Consider the following 19,990-nt stretch of genomic DNA (forward strand, 5'->3'; position numbering starts at 1 on the left):
CAAGCCATATATAAGTCAATAAAAGACTGGAGAGCACAAGTAGTAGATCTGGATGTCAATACAAGTGCTTGCTGCTCGCAGTAATAATTTTGAGTGACAGTTCTGATTCCTGTGTCCTGCCAATACCTGATCTAAGTGGTGGCAGCCTGCAGGTTGGTTCTGGCTTATGGGACAATATTACCCCATTTGCCCACTTTGTCTTTGTGGAGCTGTTCCTGAGTCCACAGAGAATATATTAATGCCTCCCCATGTCAGATCTCCTACTCGACATGTACAGACCTCTGTGTTTGGAGATGCAAGCAGCCGTTTGTATGTGGGCTACACAGAGAGGTTCCAAAGTAGGCATCTAGCCCCTACCACTGAATAAGCTGGACTAGTTTGAAATTGTCTGAGGCCAAGTGGCTTACGTTTTTCAAAATACGTTTTTTTTCTTAATTTTCTAAATGTTTCCATTTATATATCTTTTGATCCATGCAAACTGCTAAATAAAACAAAATGGTCTTCCCAGCAGAGTATAAGCATTTAATAGCCTCGACACAACAGGTGAGCTTAGTATCTTGACATGTAGCAGAACTATGTTGTGACAACAGGGAAACTGCATTCTAAAATGAAGAACCCTCCACTGAGCAGCATTTGAGAATTTTTGACTGGTCTTACGTATGATGACAGGAAAGGAAAATGAAATCTCTATGCAAGTGAAAACAGAGTTTTCAAAGTTTAAACAGAAGACTTGTAAGCATCTGTATAAGATATTTCTTACACAGATTTCTTAATTTCTTTAGCAGTGGACTAGTTTAATTTCACACCTTCTCACCTTTTAGCAGTATCTACAAGTAACCCCTGAAAGAAGGCATTATATTGTTAGTAAAAGTAGCTCACAAGTTTTTCTCTAGCAATAAGAAAAGAGTCAGCGTCATCAGCGTATGTGAATGGCCATTCAGTGCTTCTGCGGGCTGAGTTTCATTCCTGAAATCTTTTGGGTTTGCTGTAGGTCAAGACTGCAAGAACAATCCTGACTGCAAAAAATAAAATTGAAGCTTACACAGACATCTATGAAAATGCAGTAGCTGAAGAGAAGGTGAGACTCTTGACAAACACAAGGAGATTCAGAAATTAAAATGTCAATGCTGTGTCTTGACAATGAGAAGAACATACTTCATTGTAAGCATGGGATGAGTTCTGGTCAACTTGCTAATCACTAAAATTAAGCAGTAACGGAGAGTATGTCCATAGAAGAATTTATTAGTCTAGATTCCTATGATGCTTGGGAGCACTTGGAAGAGCACCATGTTCTCTGTTTCTAAGATATGGGCAGGTTGATGCTTTTTTTAAAATAGTATTGTGGTAACAAGGAAGCTTTCTGTTTTCCTCCTAGAATCTGGAACATGGTTTTACAAAGGAGTTTGCTGGAGTACCTCCCGATCTCCTTGAAGAACTTTTCCAACTTTACAAACGTCGACCAAAGTAAGATCCCCCCTGATTCCATCTGTTTAAATACTAGTATTTCTTGTGTGTCAAGAATGAGAATGCTATTTATTCCAATGGTCTAAATTATTTTGGTAATCAATCAGTAGACTGCCTGCTTTTTATTGGATAGTTAACAATGGTTGATTTCCTATCATACTAAGATCGCTATTTTGAGTACTTATATTTCCTTATTCACCCCACACAATCTATTTCAAATGCAATCTAAATAATCATCAGTTCTCGAAAACATATATTCTTATTTTGTGTAAGATGCACTCTTACCTATTTGTTCTTTGAAAGAGACTGAGAATATGAAATATTCTTAGTTGTTTGTGAGCTTCTTTTGTGCAAGAAAAAATAAAAAGTAAATACTGCATGTACTGTGTTTATGCACTAGGACCACAATGACAGAAATGCTCCTTGACAGAGCTGGCCTGTATGGGGATTGTTCAGGCTCAGCTGAAGATTACAAACATGCACTTGGCCTTTTAATGAAAGCCATGGATGAACTGGATAGTCGTGAGCACATGCCGAATGGTTTAGACCTGTCTATATGGGAACGTTTTTGTTTAGCTAGACGAAGTAAAATGGAGAGTGAGGAGCTGGTATGTAAAATTCTTTATTTTGCCAGTCTACTTCTTGATATTTTGAGGTCTTAAACTTCTGTGGAGTTACAAAGTAGGGTCAAGCTAGTGGTGAAATGACAATGCAGAAGACATAAGCTGCATTTGAGTTTGAAAGTTGCTTCTGGCCACGTTCAATTCAGAATAATAGAAATGTCATCAAGGGAAACCAGCTCTAGTTCTCCTTCAGAGGAAAAATTAGCATATTAATGTTGACAGATTTGATCAGAATGATAGTGACTTTGATATGGTTTAATTTAAAAAAAAAAAAAAGATAATTTTCCTTTTCTCTATCCATACCAAAAAACTGTTAGGGTATTTGATTTCCATCATCTGTTGGAGTTGTTCTCTCCCATTAGCATTCTACATTTGCACCAACGCATTCCCATATTTTGCTAGAATACCAAGAGCAATTCTTAACAAAGGGTGTTGCTGGAAAGTTCTAGCAAGCTATTTGTTCTGTTTAAAAGCATGAAGGTGTAAATCTGAATTATCCAGAGACAGAGACACATGACCTTTGACCAAGAGAGAAGGAAATATAATTCCCCTTAATGTGAATAAACTATGCATAAATGAATAAATGATTTTCTAGGCAGAGTGTAAGGACCATAACCTCGATGTCTCATGTGCTCTACTGGGATTCTAAAAATACCAGGCTGCATATTTATATGTACATATGTCTTTTTAAGAACTTGTCTCCTCTGATCTTTAAGAGGATTGCCCTGACATACTGACGAAGTTGAAAATGTTCAGAATGTCACGACATTGCTTGCTTAGGTGAAATGGAAGGCACTAACGCTGGCAGAGATGGAGGCCTTTCTCCAGAGAAGAACGGATGACAATGAGAAGATTAAGTCAGAAATAGAAGACATCTTCCAAGAACTCACTTGGTAATTTTGTTCAGCTATATTTTAATACTTCAACAACACAGAACAAAAAGTTACATGCAGAATTAAACAGCTGTGTTATTCAACACTCTTTTATCTAGGATTCATCTAAGAGACCTGTGATATTTTTGAAATAAGGTGTTACTGCAGCACATGTGAGCAGACCAGACCAGTCTTAATCTACCATCTTAAAGTAACAACATCAGTAAGGATGGCAGCATGGTCTTCAATGCAAAGTGACTGCCCCAAAAGCTACATCATACAGCGAATCCCCCAAAGCCTTCAAGTGCAAGTTAACTCAGTTAAATTTTGCTCATGTGGGCCTAATAAGATACAGTTATCACTCCTAATTGCAATATGGTGCTGTCATGTGACACCTGTTTCAATGAGCTGCTTGGACCTGAAATACTTCATTTGTTCATGTACATGACATAATTTTCACATTCGTTGTCATTCAGGGACAAATCCAAGGATAAATTATACAGAAAAGGCATGCTGGCTGGGAGTCTTCTCTATTTCTTTTTCAATTGTTATTAAGATTTCTGTTCAGTAAGGACACTTTCTCGCAGAATATCTGCTAGAATATGTTAAACTGAATCCAGTGTTTGGAAATTTCATGTATGGAAATAAGTTGCAAATTCTGTAGTCACTTTGGGCACAAATAGAAGACAGGCTGTCAAAGAGTAAACCCTATGTGAACATAACACTTAAAAGTAATAAATAAAAACATTTTGAGAATGATGGGAGGATTTATATAATCCTATTGAAATCATAGAATTGTTTGGGTTGGAAAGGACCTTAAAGATCATCTAGTTCCAACCCCCTGCCATGGGCAGGTTCCTTTGTTCCCCAGCAACCTTCCACTAGAGCAGGTTGCTCAAAGCCCCATCCAACCTGGCCTTGAACACCTCCAGGGATGGGGCATCCACAGCTTCTCTGGGCAACCTGGGCCAGTGTCTCACCACCCTCAGGGTAAAGAATTTCTTTCTAATATCTAATCTAAATCTAACCTCTTTCAGTTTAAAACAGTTACCCCCTTGCTTGGTAGTGACTCAGTGACATCCCTGATTTGAGCCCCCAGTAAGCAAGACACCTCTCTAGAGAGGGCATCAGGTCGGGAAATGGGTGCCTCCGTACTTTTCAGAAGAGAGTCGCTTACTACTATAAGCCGTGGCCTTTTCTTAATTGCACTGGTGGCTGTATGGGGAGCAGATCAGTCTGCCTTACTCAGCTCCAGCTTCTCTCCTGATGTGACTGGTCTTTCCTCTTCAGTCTGAAGAGCGGTGAAGCAGTTCTGCAAGGGCACCTTGGGCTTCAGGGGAAGTCTCTCCCTCCTGCTGGTCCTTGCCATTGGAATCTTCCATTCTTCATCATTATTGCCCCCTCTTCTTTCTGTGTGTGCCAGTGGCGGAGTTTTTGATTGTTTGGCTGTGGGTTCACTTCAGACCATGGTTACAACCAGCTATCTAACTCCTTCTCAGCCTCCCTGATGCTATGGAGCCTCCTCACTGCCTCCTGCAGCTCAGCCACCTGCTGCAAGAGGTCTTCCACCTGGGCACACCTTGTGCAGGCAGGTGTGACACCTATTCCTGCCCTAGGAGAAGGGTCTAGGCCCTTCCTGCAGTTTGAGGTCTGCACTGCAGCCTCTTCCTTCAGCAGCTCTGGTTGGAGGCATTGGCCACCGCTGGGGTAGGTGGTGCAGAACCCCTGGCCGTAGCTGCAGGCTTTGCTCTCAGATGAGTGCCCACCATTCTGGCTTGAGGGTCAGGTAGGTTGAGTACCCTTGACCTGTGCAGATGGCCACAGACCATCACTAAACATTATTTTTGTTTTCTGCCATTTTAGGCTGAAGGAGGAGAAGATCAAACTTCGATTGAATTTGACTGTCCAGTTTTTGCTAAAACAAGGACAGGTAGAATTGGAAAGTACTGAGATCCCAGACTACACTGATGCCATTCTCATTAATAAGGCTGTTATTGAAGAACTGAATTGCTCTATCATGGTAATTTACATTATCTGAAGGAAATTTAAGCTTTTTAAACAAATGTATTGTCCTTCAGTGGCTCTGCTTTTTCTCCAGTTTGATATCTAGTTTCTATTCATCACTACACACCAATAGGCTCCATTGTAATCTAGAAGCTATTAAGAAAGAATTCTGTAATGTCTCTTATCACATGTAAAGATTGCAATACAGACTGCTTTCTTGATGTTTGATCAATACAATTCAAATCAATGAAATGGCAACAGTTTTTAGACACACCATCACTTACACACATGCTGTAAATAGAAAATGATAATATTCAGGGCACCAATCAGAAAACTCCCTCAAGCAAACTTGTAGTTAAGAAGCATTTGAACAGTAGCTTACATTAAGATTTAAAAAATGAATACACTTTTTTATATAAGGTGAAACTGGTGGTCCGACTTAAAATAATTCTTCATACTCTCATTAAAGGTTCTTTTCTTAGGCATTCTAGCTGCACAAAAATTGCTTGTTGCTGCCTCTGCACAAAGCCTTCAGTAATAACTGCAGCATACCTTATACAGACCAAGTTTGTATTCTGTAGAGTTGAAATGCCTTTGCATTCTTATAAAAGATAGAAAGACGGAGAGAGAGGTTAGTTGTCATTTTCTTCATCTCCTACTATGATCCAAAGCTGTGGCACAGAGCATAAAAGGGAACAAAATTCCACAAAAGGTAACCACCTGGAGCAAAGTCTGGAAAGAGACTGCAGTGTAGCATGTTTTCGTTACTACCATTATAACTTTGGAAGCTTGCCCATCTCGTTCCAAATAGTTATTCCGTAATCTGCAAAGTGTGTCAATGACGATTAATCTATTTTTTCAGGCTCAAGCAGAGAAAAAAATTGCTAGCATGGTGGAGTATAAAGACTTCTTTAAAGGGATATTTCAGCTGGAATGGGAACACAAGAAAATGAGAATGCAGATAGAAGATCTGAAGCAGAAGGCTCGGGATATTGTAACACTACCTATTTCAAAAGATCGCCAGCTAGTGAGTTACTTTCTCTAATTTATATTTTGACCGCAGAAAATTTTTTTGACAACACCTGTAAGATCATTTGTACCTCTTAAGTCTCTTACCACTAGGGAAAAACCGGATGCCTAATAGGTCAACAATGCAGCTTTCAAAGGGAAGTTTTACTCTTGAGATCGATCAGTGATGTAGTTGTTCAGGATGTTTAGGTGTCAACAAAAACAAAATTATCCCTAACTCTTAGTGTTTCAAAATTGGCACTGAGAGTAAAGAATCAGGATTTTGTGGCCACAAGGAAGAGATCTTTCAAATAAAGCACCAGAACTTCCTTTTAAGTGAAAGGTCTGAGGTGCCCCCATCTGGTATCTCGCAGAAATACCGTAACTTTTGCTCAGTATACAAAGATTGAGCGTTCCTGCAGGTCATTACTGAGCTCCACTCACTGCCATTTGTTGGCCCAGCAGCAGAACAAATGGGAATTGTTTGCCACCCGTGGCAGACAAGAGGCAGCAGCTGGCCAGCAAGTCAGCACCCACATAGCTTTGAGCAAGCCCAGGTGGCAGGCCAGAAAACACAGGTAAAGACTGTGGGAGAGAGCCAAGGATAGCAGTAGAAGAAGAGAGGTTGTAGGGGAAGCGTGAGGGCATTGCAGTATGGGATGTAGAGAACTGCAGGGAAAGCTGATGGTTTTGTAGTGATGAGGCGAGGGGCATAAAGGTTTGGAGTAAGGGATGTTGGAGGATGGGTAGGCTGGAGATATTGCAGTGGGGAGAGCTATAAAGCACAGGGAAAACGAAGAAGGTTGGAGAGCAGGTAAGGGTATTGCAGTTCAAAAGATTAAAAGAAAATCCAAAACACAAGTTTTGCTCAGGCTTCATTTGTTTTGCTGCTCTCCAAACTGCTTGTTCACTTCTGAATCACAGCCAAGGGACTTCCATAACTAACACCAACAAAACAGCTTTCCAAAGAGGTGATGTGACAACACACTGAAAACTTCTTGTAACAGATTTATCACCGGAGTGTTTCCATTCGCTCAAACTTCTGCTCTGATGAGCAGAACTATTGCCCTTCAGAGAGAGTTAGACTTGCCCATAGCAAAGGCATATACCAGTTTAGTCAGAAGTTGAATGGTCTGAGGAGCTTGACTTTACTTCACTTTTTGAGTAGAAATGTGGGGTTAGTAGGAAAGACAAGGCAACAGAGACCCCAACAATAGGAACAGAGAGGAAGATGGCTTAGATAAATGTGTGCAGGCAAGGACCTGAGAACACCTAGAGTGAAGGCCATGAATGAAGCAGGGAGTGAAAACGGTTTGGTGCAGTAGGCAAGGACCCTGCTGAGTCTTTCCTGTTTCGCCTCTTCTAACTAAACTAGAAAAGTCCACAAAATTTTACATGTCACTTTGGTGGGACAGTACTCTGGAAGGATGAATCTACATCTTCAGAAACCTGTCTACTGCCCATCATGGGTCATACAGTCTGTTTTACCATTTGTCATTTGATAAAGAGATTTTTTAGTAGCAGGGTGCCCAAGAAAAAATCTTGAATAAATTCTCTGAAACCTGAATTACTATGCAGATATAAGAACAATAAAAGAAGTAAGAATTACTAGAAAGCCACTTGACAGAAAATAATCACCACCTTCTCTGGCCTAAAGACAGGCTCTATAGCACTTTGGCCTCCAGCTGTGTTAGCTTAAACTACCTTATAATCAAAAGTATTGCTTGGGTTTTTTGACAGCCTCACAACAAATATTCTTGGTCTTTGTTTCCATTAACACATAATAGATAACATTCTTTTTAACAGCTGTACAGTCTAGTATTCACACAGCATCCAAGAATGTCCATTTACAATCACTAGTAAGCCTTTCCACGGTACAGAATTCTAGGTTTTTGAGTTTCATATAGTACAATTGTCTTTACAGAAGTGTGTAATTGTTGAGAACAAACAGGCTTAATAAGATAGTTTTTTTCCGGTTTTAATTCTTCAGTTCCTAACTGTGCTGAACTATGACAGCCACATCGCCCACCGCATTTCAGTGATGGAGCAGAGTCTTGGCATCATGGATGAGGTAAATCCTAAGTGAACCACTGCATTTGAGAGACGCATCCTTAGTGTAAATGCAACTCCTCTCCTTCGGTAGCAAGAGGTATTTGTAAGGAATAACTGCAACTGATGTAGGCATACTAACTCTTCAGCCAACGCAAGGTCTGTTGGAGCATAGCCATAACAGCACTCACAGATTAATATATATATATCCATGTATTTATTCATCTAGCTTTCAATAGTTTCTTCAGCTGGCGCTGAGCTGTCTACAGCAGCAGTTCTCTGAAGTCTATGGAGAGTCATCATACATTCGTTGCTGCATAGACCAACCCTATGGAGAGAAATCTGCTTGCTCTGTAACAGGCATTAAATGCTTCCTGAACACCAGATGCAGATCTGCTTACCACTTCTTACACAGCATTGCCTGTAGAAGTCACTCTTCCATTTCTAATGACGCATTCTTCCAGTCTTTGCTGCTTAATTTTTCTCTCCAGGAGTGCCAGCCTGTTCATAATATCACTAGCCCCCTATATTCAAAATAACAGAGAAACAAAAATCTGATTTGCTGGCTCCCTCATCTATTTCAACATTCAAATTATGATTATCCTTGTTTTTAAGTGATTCCACTTGATTTTCTCCAGGTTGCTCTAGCTGGCATCAGCTTCCTCTTCCTCTTCAAGCTTAAGTATTTATCTTGCCCCTTTACAGCCCATCTGACAACTTCAGCACAACAACAACCCTTTCTTCAGTAGCTCCTAACAGCCAGAGTATTCTTAGCTCACTGATTCCATTGGTTTCCTTTCCTGCCATTGCCCTTCAATATCTTTATTTTTATCAATATCTATATCTTTAATATATCTGTCTCCCTGACCCATACCTCTTTGTTCCTTGTCTGCTACTTATATTAGAACTCCATAAAGCATACTGGAATACAGTGTGCGTGAAAGACACTATACGAAGTAAAGCTAGAATGTGCTACCAGTCAAATCAAAATACATGAAAGTTTATTGAGCTACAATGCAGCGCTTAAGCTAATAGGTTTCTGTCGTAAGTTTGTCTGAATAGCTTTTGTATAATCATCTCATATATTTGCTTTATTCATTTGGAAATGGACAGCTGCACAAGAAGAATGTGAAGAACCGTCAGAAAAAAATTAAAGAGTTGGAGAAGTGCATCAGTTTAAAAGAGCAAGAAAATTATGAGCTCAGCCTGGAGCTGAAAGAAATGCTTGTCTCTGTTTCAGAAAGGAGGCACATCTTTGAGGCAGCCGGTGAGTCACAGGAATGCACTTTAAGACACAAGCAAAGAACATTCAGAAAATATCTGCCAGGCTAGATGGTCCTGTTCTCCATCAGCATCAGCTAAGACAAGGAGCACCTGTTTATTACTGTATGTGCACAATTAGCAGTGTCTTTTCTACCACAACAATTTATTGTTTACTTATGAGCATACCTGGACATTGTTGCTCCTGTTAACCATAGTTAATTGACTAAATTGCTGAAACTATTTAAGTCAAGATATTGTTGTCATTAATACCGTCACTAGGCACCATGCTTTCATTCTTTCTCAGAACTGTTCAACCCACTTTTTTGCACCCATTCACAGAGAACAGAGGAAGTAACATGAAGCTGAGAAGGGTGTTCGCTATTAGGAAAACTGTGGAGATCTTTCCACAAGTGAAACAGTTACAGACTTTAAAAACAGTAGGTACTTGCTAGGAACTGAATGTAGCGTGCACAGTGCCTTTTTGAAATTTTTTGTATTATTCAGTACTATAAAGTCTCTTAAGCCCAACTGTGAGCCTTTTTTAAAATGCTTGCCTATTTTATACAGAACTTGAAATAACCCCAGGACAGGTCCAATATAAATATAGACTATGCGTCCCCTACAAGTACAGGCTAACCCTTATATTTTGTTTTATGCAGACACACAGCATGTTTCTGAAAAGATTGCAAAGCAGCGTTACCGAGAGATTTTGAAGCAGAAACATCTACGGGGTCTTGTAAAGGAACAGGAAGAACAGTTTGAAATTCTTCAGGCAGAAGCAGAAAGACTGAGATCAGGAACATTCCCTGTTCTTTAAATACCAGAATCCAGGTAGATGTAAAATCCCATGGTCTTGTCTAAGAAAAAAGAATTTGGACATCTACCTTTTCTCCCTGAATTTTTCTTTCCACAAATGACTTCTTCTATAATTTCCTTAAACCTAACTTCAGTTTAAAAGATGTGTGTTTGTCTGCTTTGTACATTTTATACTCAGTCTTAGCCCCATTATATTGCAGTTCATGAGATGTATTTCTGCTGTTTTGATTATATAAACCATATAGCTCATTACAGAAAACAAAGGGTACAAGAAACTGAAGACTGATAGGAGGTGTATTTGCATATCCTTAGTCTGCAATATGCAATTGCAACATTTTGAAAGTGAAGTACTGCAAGAAATCCATGAAATTGCACTGGCTAAAATTCACGTCTGTGGCTTTCACTTCACTTTTAAATATATTGACACCTGTGATGGCATGTTGCTGAGAAGAGAGGGGATACATGCTTTGGCATGCCCATGTGTGCTACCAGGCCCAGTCCCAAAAGCTGTTGCTGCTTCTGATTGATAGCTTAATTACCCACAGCCAGAAGCAGCTGCAGCAGAAAAGCAGGTTAGTGGAAGTGGTCAACATGGATTCACCAAGGGGAAATCATGCCTGACCAATCTGATAGCCTTCTATGATGGTGTGGCTGGCTGCGTAGATAAGGGGAGAGCAGTGGATGTGTCTATCTGGACTTCAACAAGGCTTTTGACACTGTCTCCTGTAACATCTTCATAGGTAAGCTTAGGTTAGAGGAGTAGACAGTGAGGTGGATTGAGAACTAGCTGAATGGCAGAACTTTATGTATTGCTACACTTGACAAAGGATGATTTTAAGGAGAATAAAAAGCAGACAGAAGTCACCACACTATATGCATAGGCTATCATGAGAAAATAAGCAATTTCAAGTTAAGATTAAAAAAAAAATAACTTAAAGATGACAACATTTATCAGAGAATAAATTAAATGCTGAAGTTTTATTCAGCTTCATGATACTGTACTTGAAGCAATACCATTAGATAAGGCCTTGTTTTTCTTTATTTGAAGAGAGAAAACACCTTGGCTCTCACATGAAGTAGTAACAGATAGTGGTTGCTATTTTCTTCTGTTCCCTTCTATTATCTCAGGCTGTGTCAGAATGCTTAAGAGACAGCTTTCCCCCGAAGACAACTATCTGGACCAGTATCTTAAAATAAGTGCATTATGGCACATTTCCCTCAGTAATAATTAAAGTCATTGAGAACATCTCATTGCAGCTTCAAAATATTAACAACATGAAAATTAGTTATCTTTACTTATCTCACAAAACGCTGTCAGCAGGAAGGCATTTGTAAAACGGGGATGTATCTATGAACAAAGAACTGAACTCTTCCCCATCTGAACATCAACAGAAATGACAGTTAAATTGACTTCATTATTTCAAGACAAATAACCATGCAAAGACTAATCAAAGAATGGACTGCCTTCTACTTGTTAAAGTATGACTTGATTTCATTTTATTTTTATTAAATAACCATTCACTGATGAAGTTATCAAACCAGGTTTTCCAAAACAGCATGAGTTCCATCTTTTCTGTTAAGTAATGTCTTTTACAGTGCCTACTGTATATAGTTTCACAAGTAGAAAACCTCTTAACCTCAAAGCATAAAGTCCACCATCTGATCAACACTTCTTATGTGATCAGGGTTCAGTCAGTCTTTCCTGCTTGTGTGTGTGTGTGTGTAATTGAAAGCTTTGGAGCTGTAGATTATGCATCTACAAAGTCTTCTTCTGTCCTGCTGTAGTGCAATAACTGGTCTTCTAATCCAAAAGTATCTATCAGCTGAGTGAGACTCACTTTCTTGCCATCTGCAGAAAAGGCTGACTGTAGTTCATATAGCATCAGCTGGGTACTACTTCTCCATTTCACTATCAAAGCCTGCAGTTCAGACAGGTTATTCTGAAATTGGGGACAAAACACACACACAAAAAAAAGATTTGTCATTTGCTGAAATGTGGGGGTTTTTGGTACCCTGATCTATTTTTATAAAACACCTTAAACTGAAACAATACACAAACACTACACACAAAAAAAAGTGAGTCAGTATTGTTGTTTAAATTAATAAATGAGGTTACACTATGAATTCCACTTCAGAGAATGACTTAGAAGTACTTTTTCAGAGGTTCACCTCACCTTAGATCGATACATCTTAACCATTTTGAGCCTTCGAAGTAGTTCTTCCTTCTCTTGCACTTGTTTCAACAGCCTTACTTTTTCTGCCAGGGCCTGTTGCTGACTAAGATCAGCCTGTAGCACCTCAGGATTCTGTGCTGATCCAGAGAGACCACTCTCCTGTAAGGGACTTTTGATACATATATGTTCAGTGCTGTTTCTTTCCAGGTTTTCAGAACTGTCTCGTAGTCTGGAACATTCTGTACTTGTCTTTGGCAGGCACCCTTTGTCAGCATCAGCACAGTCGTTTTCTTGAGTGTCTATTTTGAGCCGCTTTGCCACTGTAAAATTAGCATTAAACGAACGTCTTGTTTTCCTTAATCGCTCCCTCAGAGCTGCGCTCATTGGCTAAAAAAAAATAAATAAACAAAACCAAAAAAACCAGAAGGATCAGAATAATCTAATTTTTGATCAAATTTCAAAGAACTGTTTACTCTGGTTATTATTTACATAGAACGTGTCATATATGTAAACATCATTGTAAAGCCAGACTTCCTAATTCTCTCTATAACTTTCACAAACTTGAACAAAGTTAACTTCTTCCTTTCACATGTATTTGCACACACAGCTGCAAGATATGGAAAGATATACCTCCACATTTGCTAGGAGGAAATCCTGTATTCTACTGAGGCATTCTGCCTCAGCATATCTCAACTTGGTTAGTTTTATTGCATCAGGTTCAATTTCCTCCTCTACTTCAATGGAGATACGGGTTGGGGTTTTTTGCTCCTCCATCCCACCACACATACACTCTTTCTGTATCAGCACTAGTATAAAACATCTGTATTCTACAACAGAGTATTAAAAATTATCTGTATAATTTTGACTTGTTCATGCTTTGAGATCTTTCACCGATAAGATTTAAAAAGTGATTATTTTTTTCCTTCAAAATAAGTTACCAATTATTTTTTTATAATCTTTGTCTAACATTTTTACCTGTGAAAATATACTCAAATATGGGAGAGAACGATTAGTTAAGGAACACTTGCAAAGTAGCCCTATCCAGTATAGGTCTGGATGCTGAGTGTGACAGCATCACCATGGTGCATGTTAGGATGGACACCAAAGCAGAGCTCAGCGTTATGGAGAATATACAAACTGAAAGCAGTGTACTTTGCTCAAGTGCAAGCAGAATTCACAGAAAGTCATTCTGCATACACAGCAACACAGAAAAATAGGAGTTGAGAAAACTGAAGATGACAGATTAACACAAAAAAACCCAAACCAAACACCAATAAAACCCACCATAAACCCTAAATAGTATTTAAAATTATTAGTGTGGCATTTGGAGTATACTACTGCATCACTTTGTATTCACAGCAAAGATCTCCATATTCAGAGCAAAGCACACTAGACACATTCCTTACCTGGACAACCTTGTAGCTATGGTTATAAGCTACCTATCTTTAGTTTTCCAGCAAACAGTATCTCAGTGATTTCCGACTACTTGATGATTTCACAAGCATTTTTGTTAGTACAGAGTCACATTACTGGAAAAACAAATACGTTTTCATACCTGTTTTCCTGAACTAGTCCCCTGTGGAGCTGCTCTCATAGAATCTGTTGGAGTATGGCACAAAGATGTCATTTTTTCAAGCACCGGTTCTTCCATCTGGAGATGGATGGCAGTTTCTGTTAAAAGACAGAATAAATTCTGTATGATGCCATTTTCACCTGATTATAAAGAGCCACGTGGCTGCAGAAATGAGTAAAAAGCTCTAATAAGAAATACTGAGACTTATTTTCTAATTGTTAAGTTCAAAAAGACATCTGCATAAGTTACACAGCTGTTTCATGTGCCAAGTAGCACCTTGCTTTGCAAATGGCTTTTCTTCAAGAGGATGAATGACACTACTAACTGGTACAAAGTATCTTACTAGGAATTTTGTGTATTATTTTTCCCTCAGTCATAAAGGTCTATGGAATTTCTTCTTGAAAATATGAAAAGTGTTATGAGAAGTCTTACAGATATTCTCCATTACAACTTTTTCCCTATCTGATATCCTCTTTCAAGTGTTAAAAAGGAGCAAGACAACTTATGAAGCACTCAAACCCATTATAGTGTGCCTATAAATCCAAGGTCAGATCCTGCAACATCAAAACAACCCATCAATAAAAGCTCACTTCAAACAAACCGCGTTTTCTTCACCTGAATGACCCTTACTGCTTGTCTAATACAAAGGAATAATCCTTACTAAGTGAGGTTGTGAAGAACTTTCATTTAACTGCATCCCAAGTAGCAATAAAAGGACTGTTGGGAGCCAGAAGATTTTTATTGTCCACACGTATAAACAATTAATCTTTTCTATAAAACAAAAAAAAATAGGGTACGCAGGTCTGAAAATAATCCACTATATCTCATTTGATCCTTCTGGGGATGCTGCTTTAAAAAGTAATTACTCACACAAGTAGAATTTTAGATTAAAAGTAAGCATCCCCAGTTCCCTCAAAAAAGTACCTTAATTAAAATGATAAGTCATACCTCTCAGCAGGTACCAACTTCAAATTGTTTTGGCAACGTTTAACTAAGTTTAGCACTTGTGAACCACCTGCTAATGACCAAAATGCAGCTGGAAAATCATCAGCTACACCTCTGTTTACCTGCAAATTGCAATTAGGAGTTTCAAAACAGAAGCCTCTTAAAAATAAAATCCTGCAAACAAGTCACTACCGATACAAGACTGGCACAAGGGGCTTCCTCTTCAGAGATGAAACATACCAAAGCTTCAGTATGCCAAAGCCTTAGTAAACCAGCAACCCTGGTCTTCCTGGCTCTCTTCCAAAGGACACAGGTCCTTGTTTATCTTACAAGTCAGCACTCCCCCCTGTTGTTCAAAATTCAACATATGGTATTCTATTGAAAAAAGCCCAGGCTTTAGTAAAGAAAGTCTAGTTAATTGGGTATTTTAGCAATCTATCAATTAAACAGGAAACCCACTGCACCCGTTAAATATAATGCAAGTCATCACTCATTTCTTACTGTAAGCGAGAGCCTAGAAAGAGCTACATCATGCCTACATATATAGTACATCATAAATATGTAATAAATCTTACTAATCAGCAAAATAAATTCAAGCCTAAGAGGTGGCTTCAACAGACTTGTTCCACTCTTTTAAAATAAATCCTGTGACCCTCTGCCTTTACATCCTAATGCAGATTATTTGTCTTCAAATGACCATGACTATAATGGATACTTCTTCCAATGGTTCACTAATGCTGCTACTTTAACCCTCTGTTTGGCAGCACATTCATATAGCTCTCCTGCACCCTTGAATCCTTCCCCAAGATCTCAGACTAAGAATCCTTTACATTTTCAAACAGAAATGCTATTTATCACACAGAAAAATTATTCTGCCCAGCAAGTAAGGAAAATTTGGGCTAGAAGGGCGAAAAGGCAATTTTGCATTTTGGCTAAGTCCCTACCTCAGTTTTCCTGCTTCTAGCTACATAACAGCACTCACTCCTTTTACGTTCTCTCCTCTCACCAACTGAAGTATTAACACTCAGTGACAATTTCTCCCTAGTTACTTCTCCACCCTAAAGAGAAGCAGAAAGAAGGCTGAGCAGCCCATTAAGCTAGGCCACAGATCCAGGGAGCTCTGTTTGAGGTGACGCACCCCAGAGGGCCGAGAGGTACAGGGAGCGGAGCAGAGACCCGCAGCACAACCACAGCCCCAGCCAGAGGCTGCCCACACGCCGCAGAGCGAGGGGAGGTCCCTCACAGAGCACGGGGCCGAGGCCTAGCCCACGCCTGGGCCCCAGCTGAGCCAGGAACCGGGGTAGGGGACAAGGAAGAAGACACCCTGAGGGACGCCCTCCCCTGCCTCCTCTACCCCAACACCACTAAGCCGTGAGGAACCGAACACGCCCCCCTCAGGCGCCAAGAGAAGGGAGCCAAGCAGAGAGAACCCTCCCCAAAACCGCCAGCACCTCATCAGCCTCAGCGCTTCAATCTCCCGCTGCGGGGGGAAGGGGGCGGGGCGCCGGCACTGCGCCTGCGCGCGGAGCCGTGCCCAGCCGGCGCAGGCCGCTTTGCGCCTGCGCGCAGTGGAAGGGGGTGTGGGGGCTGCGGCGCGGGCGGGTACGCGAAGGTTGCTCCTATGCGCGGGCGGGCGGTAAAGGCGGGGTTGGGCGCCGCTGCTGCAAAGGTGGCGGGCGGAGCAGGGCTTGTGGAGTCCTCAGTGCGGGGCGTCGCTGGGAACCTCGTACACACGCCTGTTGCAGCTGTCATGCAAGGCCGTGTTGTGTCCCTTAGGCCAGCTTGGGCTTGCCACCCCATGGCTGGGGTTTTGCCCAAGGCAAAGTGCCACCTCGTTAGGGAGCAGGGCTCCAGCCTGAGCATGGAGCCCACCAGGGCAGGCCCAGGCCTTCGGCACAGGCAAGGGAACCACAACTCTCCACCTCAGGCCACCCATCACCTTTATCTGAGGCACTGTCTCCTCACAAAAGGGGAGAAACTACCCGAGGAACGCACTGGGAGGAGTGTGATCTGAAGTTGCGAGGGAAGGAGAAAGAAGTGAAAATGAAGAAACTTGACTGGAAAAATGGGCAGGTAGATTGTGATTGTGACAAGGAGCAGCCCCAGCTGCAGCTGCAGTCATGCAGTTCAGAGTAAGACTAGGGAGTGCCCTGTCACTCACAGGCGCTGCTGAAGCAAGTGCAATTTCCATATCTTTATCAGCAAACTTCCCTTCTGTGCTGCAGACCTGGTTTCCAGATGTGGATTTATGTTTCTCAAAACTGATTTGTGCAAAATGTTTTTCCAGTATAACTGTCGGGACTGAGAAAATGAACTGTAGAAGCCATAATAGCGACAGCTCCCAGCCCACAGGGGTGATGTCCCTGTGGTTCCTCCAGCCCTGCCCGCAGCCACACGGCTCCATGCTGTGCATCGAGGCCTCACACGGCTGTGCTGACTGTTGCATATGGAATACACGCGCCCGCACGCTCTTGCTAGATTATGTCCTTCATTTGCGTAGCAGAAATGCATTCACTTCCTGCCTGGTTCCTCCTTAAAACGACAGAAGAGGATGCTCAATTTTCTCTTCACCTGGTGTAACTCCCATCTGTATTGAGACACGATACAGCCTTGCACTGAGAGGTGAGTGAGCACCGAGTGTAGGTGTGATAATATGTTAGCAGTTGTTGTGCTTTTGACCATAAATATACATAGATTCACTCACTTCAAATAGAATTTCACAGGCGTGATAGCAACCTTTTTTTCTCTTACAGTAAAAAGTATCTAGCAAAAGTCCATCTAGAACAAGTCACTTTAGGAAATCTGAGAACTTGGGGCCTTTAGGCCTTTAGATTACTGCTTTTATAGGAGCTGACTATCTGTGGATGAAATCTATTTAGAAATAATCTCAGTAGCAAATGTGGGAAGTTAGATTATGTGACTAAATTGAATGATCAGTCATAACCATCTAGCGAAAAACTCAAACGATACCTCAGTGGTTGAGGCAGTTTGGAGCCGTTTTCTAAACCTACCCCTTTTTTTGTTTTTTTGTTCTTTTTTTTTTTTTAATACTTAAAACTAATTTAATGTCATAAATATTTTATTTTTTCAGTTGTTAAAAATGGACTCCTGAGTGCAACAGTAAGAGTGCTAATAGAACTTCTGCAGCAAATTTATCAAGTGGGTTGGATCTCAAATACATTGGAGCTTTGAGATGGCATGTCTCCAGGTTCACAACGTATTTCTGTCTCAAGGATGGTCCCGACTTTAAATTACTCATGCACTGTTGTACAGACATGTTAACAGTCGAGTTGCACAAGAACAACAGAAAGTTCGAGATTTTAGATCATTTGCCAGCTGAGATTCCAGTAAGATTTTACAGGAACATAACATGAAAAAGTCATCCTGTGCATTATCGTTGCTACTTCATTAGAGCAACACCCACATGCCCCACCCCAAGCGAGGATTACAGTCTGCTTGAGACTGTGAATGTAGAAAACAATTCCACACATTGAGTTTATGAGTTTAATGTACTACACATAGAGTAGAGAAAAGGAAATATTATTACTGGTATTCACTGATAGGTCATGACTAGGAAGAGATGCTTTTTCAGGTTGGTATTAAGTGTGTAGCTGTGTTTACCACATTTACCTATGGGTTTACTTGGTGTTTACACATAGTATTGCAAAAACATTACTTGTCCAAGATCTGGCAGATGGGTTCCGATGGAGCTGGGAACTGGAGTGTCATCAGTTACTATGCAGTTACTATCCAGTACTTTTGTTGCAGAAACCCAGTAGCGATGAATATTACCTTACCCACAACTTAATGATGGCAAACAGGAGTCAGACTGAAGCCTTCCTCTGAAACGTTGTGTGTCTGTTTCCCTTGAAGAAAGGAGATTATCCATGTGTTATTGATACCGGCATGTTTATGGCACACTGTAGAGCGTTTCTCATACTGTTCAGTTAAGGTTACCAGCATGTGTGCACAGCTAGCAAGTTCATTGCAATAGGCTTTATTAAGCACTGTAATGCTATTGTTTGATTTTTATTTTTTTTTATTCCTTTTGTGATCAGAATAGTTTGGAGTAAGCAAAATAAAAGAAAAAATGCACAGGAAATTGTGCACTGGGTAACAAAATTACTGAGTTCTCTTTGCCAAACATATTGCTTCCCTTCAGAGAAACTCGTTTCCCCAAACCAGAAAGAAGATGTGCTTCCTCATTTTATTTTCTGTGGTGTTTCTATGATGACGTTTTAGTGATTGGTGAATTTTTTTTTCTTCCAGTTTACACCAGTTTGTCTGCACAATTGAAAGATCTTCTCTACTGTATCATCTCTTTCATTAATCTTATATTACCAGAAGAGCACTAGGGCTCACACATCAGCACTGATAGGACAAGAACATGTTGTATTCCCCTATGGGCATCATCTGTAGTAGCAAAGCCAAAGCGGAGAGTAATAGTAAAGGATACTGACTTTGGGTTTAGAGACTCCAGTTTGACCTTTATGGGTTCTTCTCTTCCAGAGTGCCAGAAGCATCACTTCCCATTTAACAGCTTGCTGGGCACAACGACCAGGCCTTTTCTCCCTAAACATTGCCAATGAGTAACTGAAATGTTAGTCAACATACTAAGTTTTAAGGCACATACGCATTACCCTCTTCTCTCATTTTTCTGAAATCTGTTGGTCTTGTGTAAAGCCACATGATGTATCCTGACGCATGAAATACGTTCTGTGCTGTCTGCATATTCTCTCTTGCCTGAGGCAGGAGGGTGGAGTGTTTTTATGTGTCTAACCACTAACTGCTGCAGAAATTTTTAAAACCCTACCCACTTCAGCATGGGCCTACGGCTGTGTTTTTGCTGGCTGCTTTCACTCCGGAGAAAAATGTTCTGACTTGCTTATAGCCGTGTAAATATATCAAGGGAAGGGCTTTATAGACCAGGTTCCTAGAGTAAAACCAGTTCGCTACAACAAAACCTGTCCTCGGGAGATAGATTCTGCTCTCATAATAGTGCAAATGTCCAGTAATTACAGTGAAGTCACTTAGAATGAGATCAGCATGAAGCCAAAGCAAAAGTAAAATTTGGTTGCCTTTTCTGCTTTACATCTGGGGCTTGGTTAGATTATCCCTTATTTTTTACTTCAATTTTCAAGTTACCTGTCTTGAAAAAAAAAACTGACATAATTTATTGTAGCTGAGAGGCACTGCAAT

At 40.5% G+C, this 19,990-nt stretch overlaps 2 protein-coding genes across 2 annotated transcripts in view; one reads left to right on the forward strand and one right to left on the reverse strand.

The window, feature by feature from the left end:
* The window catches only part of CFAP43 (cilia and flagella associated protein 43), a 52,151-nt gene extending 42,040 nt beyond the window's left edge, over positions 1-10,111 (forward strand). The window contains exons 31-39 of the mRNA XM_063338736.1: positions 992-1,078; positions 1,376-1,464; positions 1,865-2,072; positions 2,868-2,980; positions 4,823-4,979; positions 5,826-5,990; positions 7,962-8,042; positions 9,134-9,287; positions 9,943-10,111. Of these exons, the coding sequence (XP_063194806.1) occupies positions 992-1,078; positions 1,376-1,464; positions 1,865-2,072; positions 2,868-2,980; positions 4,823-4,979; positions 5,826-5,990; positions 7,962-8,042; positions 9,134-9,287; positions 9,943-10,100 (1,212 nt within the window). The 3' untranslated portion in view covers positions 10,101-10,111. The remainder of the gene's footprint in view (positions 1-991; positions 1,079-1,375; positions 1,465-1,864; positions 2,073-2,867; positions 2,981-4,822; positions 4,980-5,825; positions 5,991-7,961; positions 8,043-9,133; positions 9,288-9,942) is intronic.
* Positions 10,112-10,119: 8 nt separating this feature from the next.
* On the reverse strand, positions 10,120-16,292 carry SFR1 (SWI5 dependent homologous recombination repair protein 1). Its single transcript, XM_063338738.1, has 4 exons — positions 16,243-16,292; positions 13,829-13,944; positions 12,274-12,660; positions 10,120-12,039 (listed from the first exon to the last, which is right to left on the reverse strand). Exons 2-4 carry the CDS (start codon positions 13,922-13,924, stop codon positions 11,848-11,850), a joined length of 675 nt encoding a protein of 224 aa, XP_063194808.1. The 5' UTR covers positions 13,925-13,944; positions 16,243-16,292; the 3' UTR covers positions 10,120-11,847.
* Between the last annotated feature and the right edge of the window lie 3,698 nt (positions 16,293-19,990).

This window comes from Chroicocephalus ridibundus, chromosome 6 (assembly GCF_963924245.1).
Source record: "Chroicocephalus ridibundus chromosome 6, bChrRid1.1, whole genome shotgun sequence".
Lineage (NCBI taxonomy): Eukaryota > Metazoa > Chordata > Aves > Charadriiformes > Laridae > Chroicocephalus > Chroicocephalus ridibundus.

Bases quoted from the DNA above. Each gene is read 5' to 3' on its own strand.
- SFR1 (XM_063338738.1), bottom strand. From the start codon at position 13,924: ATGGAAGAACCGGTGCTTGAAAAAATGACATCTTTGTGCCATACTCCA. The intron at 12,661-13,828 runs GTATGAAAACGT...ATTTTTTTTTAG, and splicing joins GGACTAGTTCAGGAAAACAG to CCAATGAGCGCAGCTCTGAG. The intron at 12,040-12,273 runs GTGAGGTGAACC...CCCCAATTTCAG, and splicing joins TTAAGATGTATCGATCTAAG to AATAACCTGTCTGAACTGCA.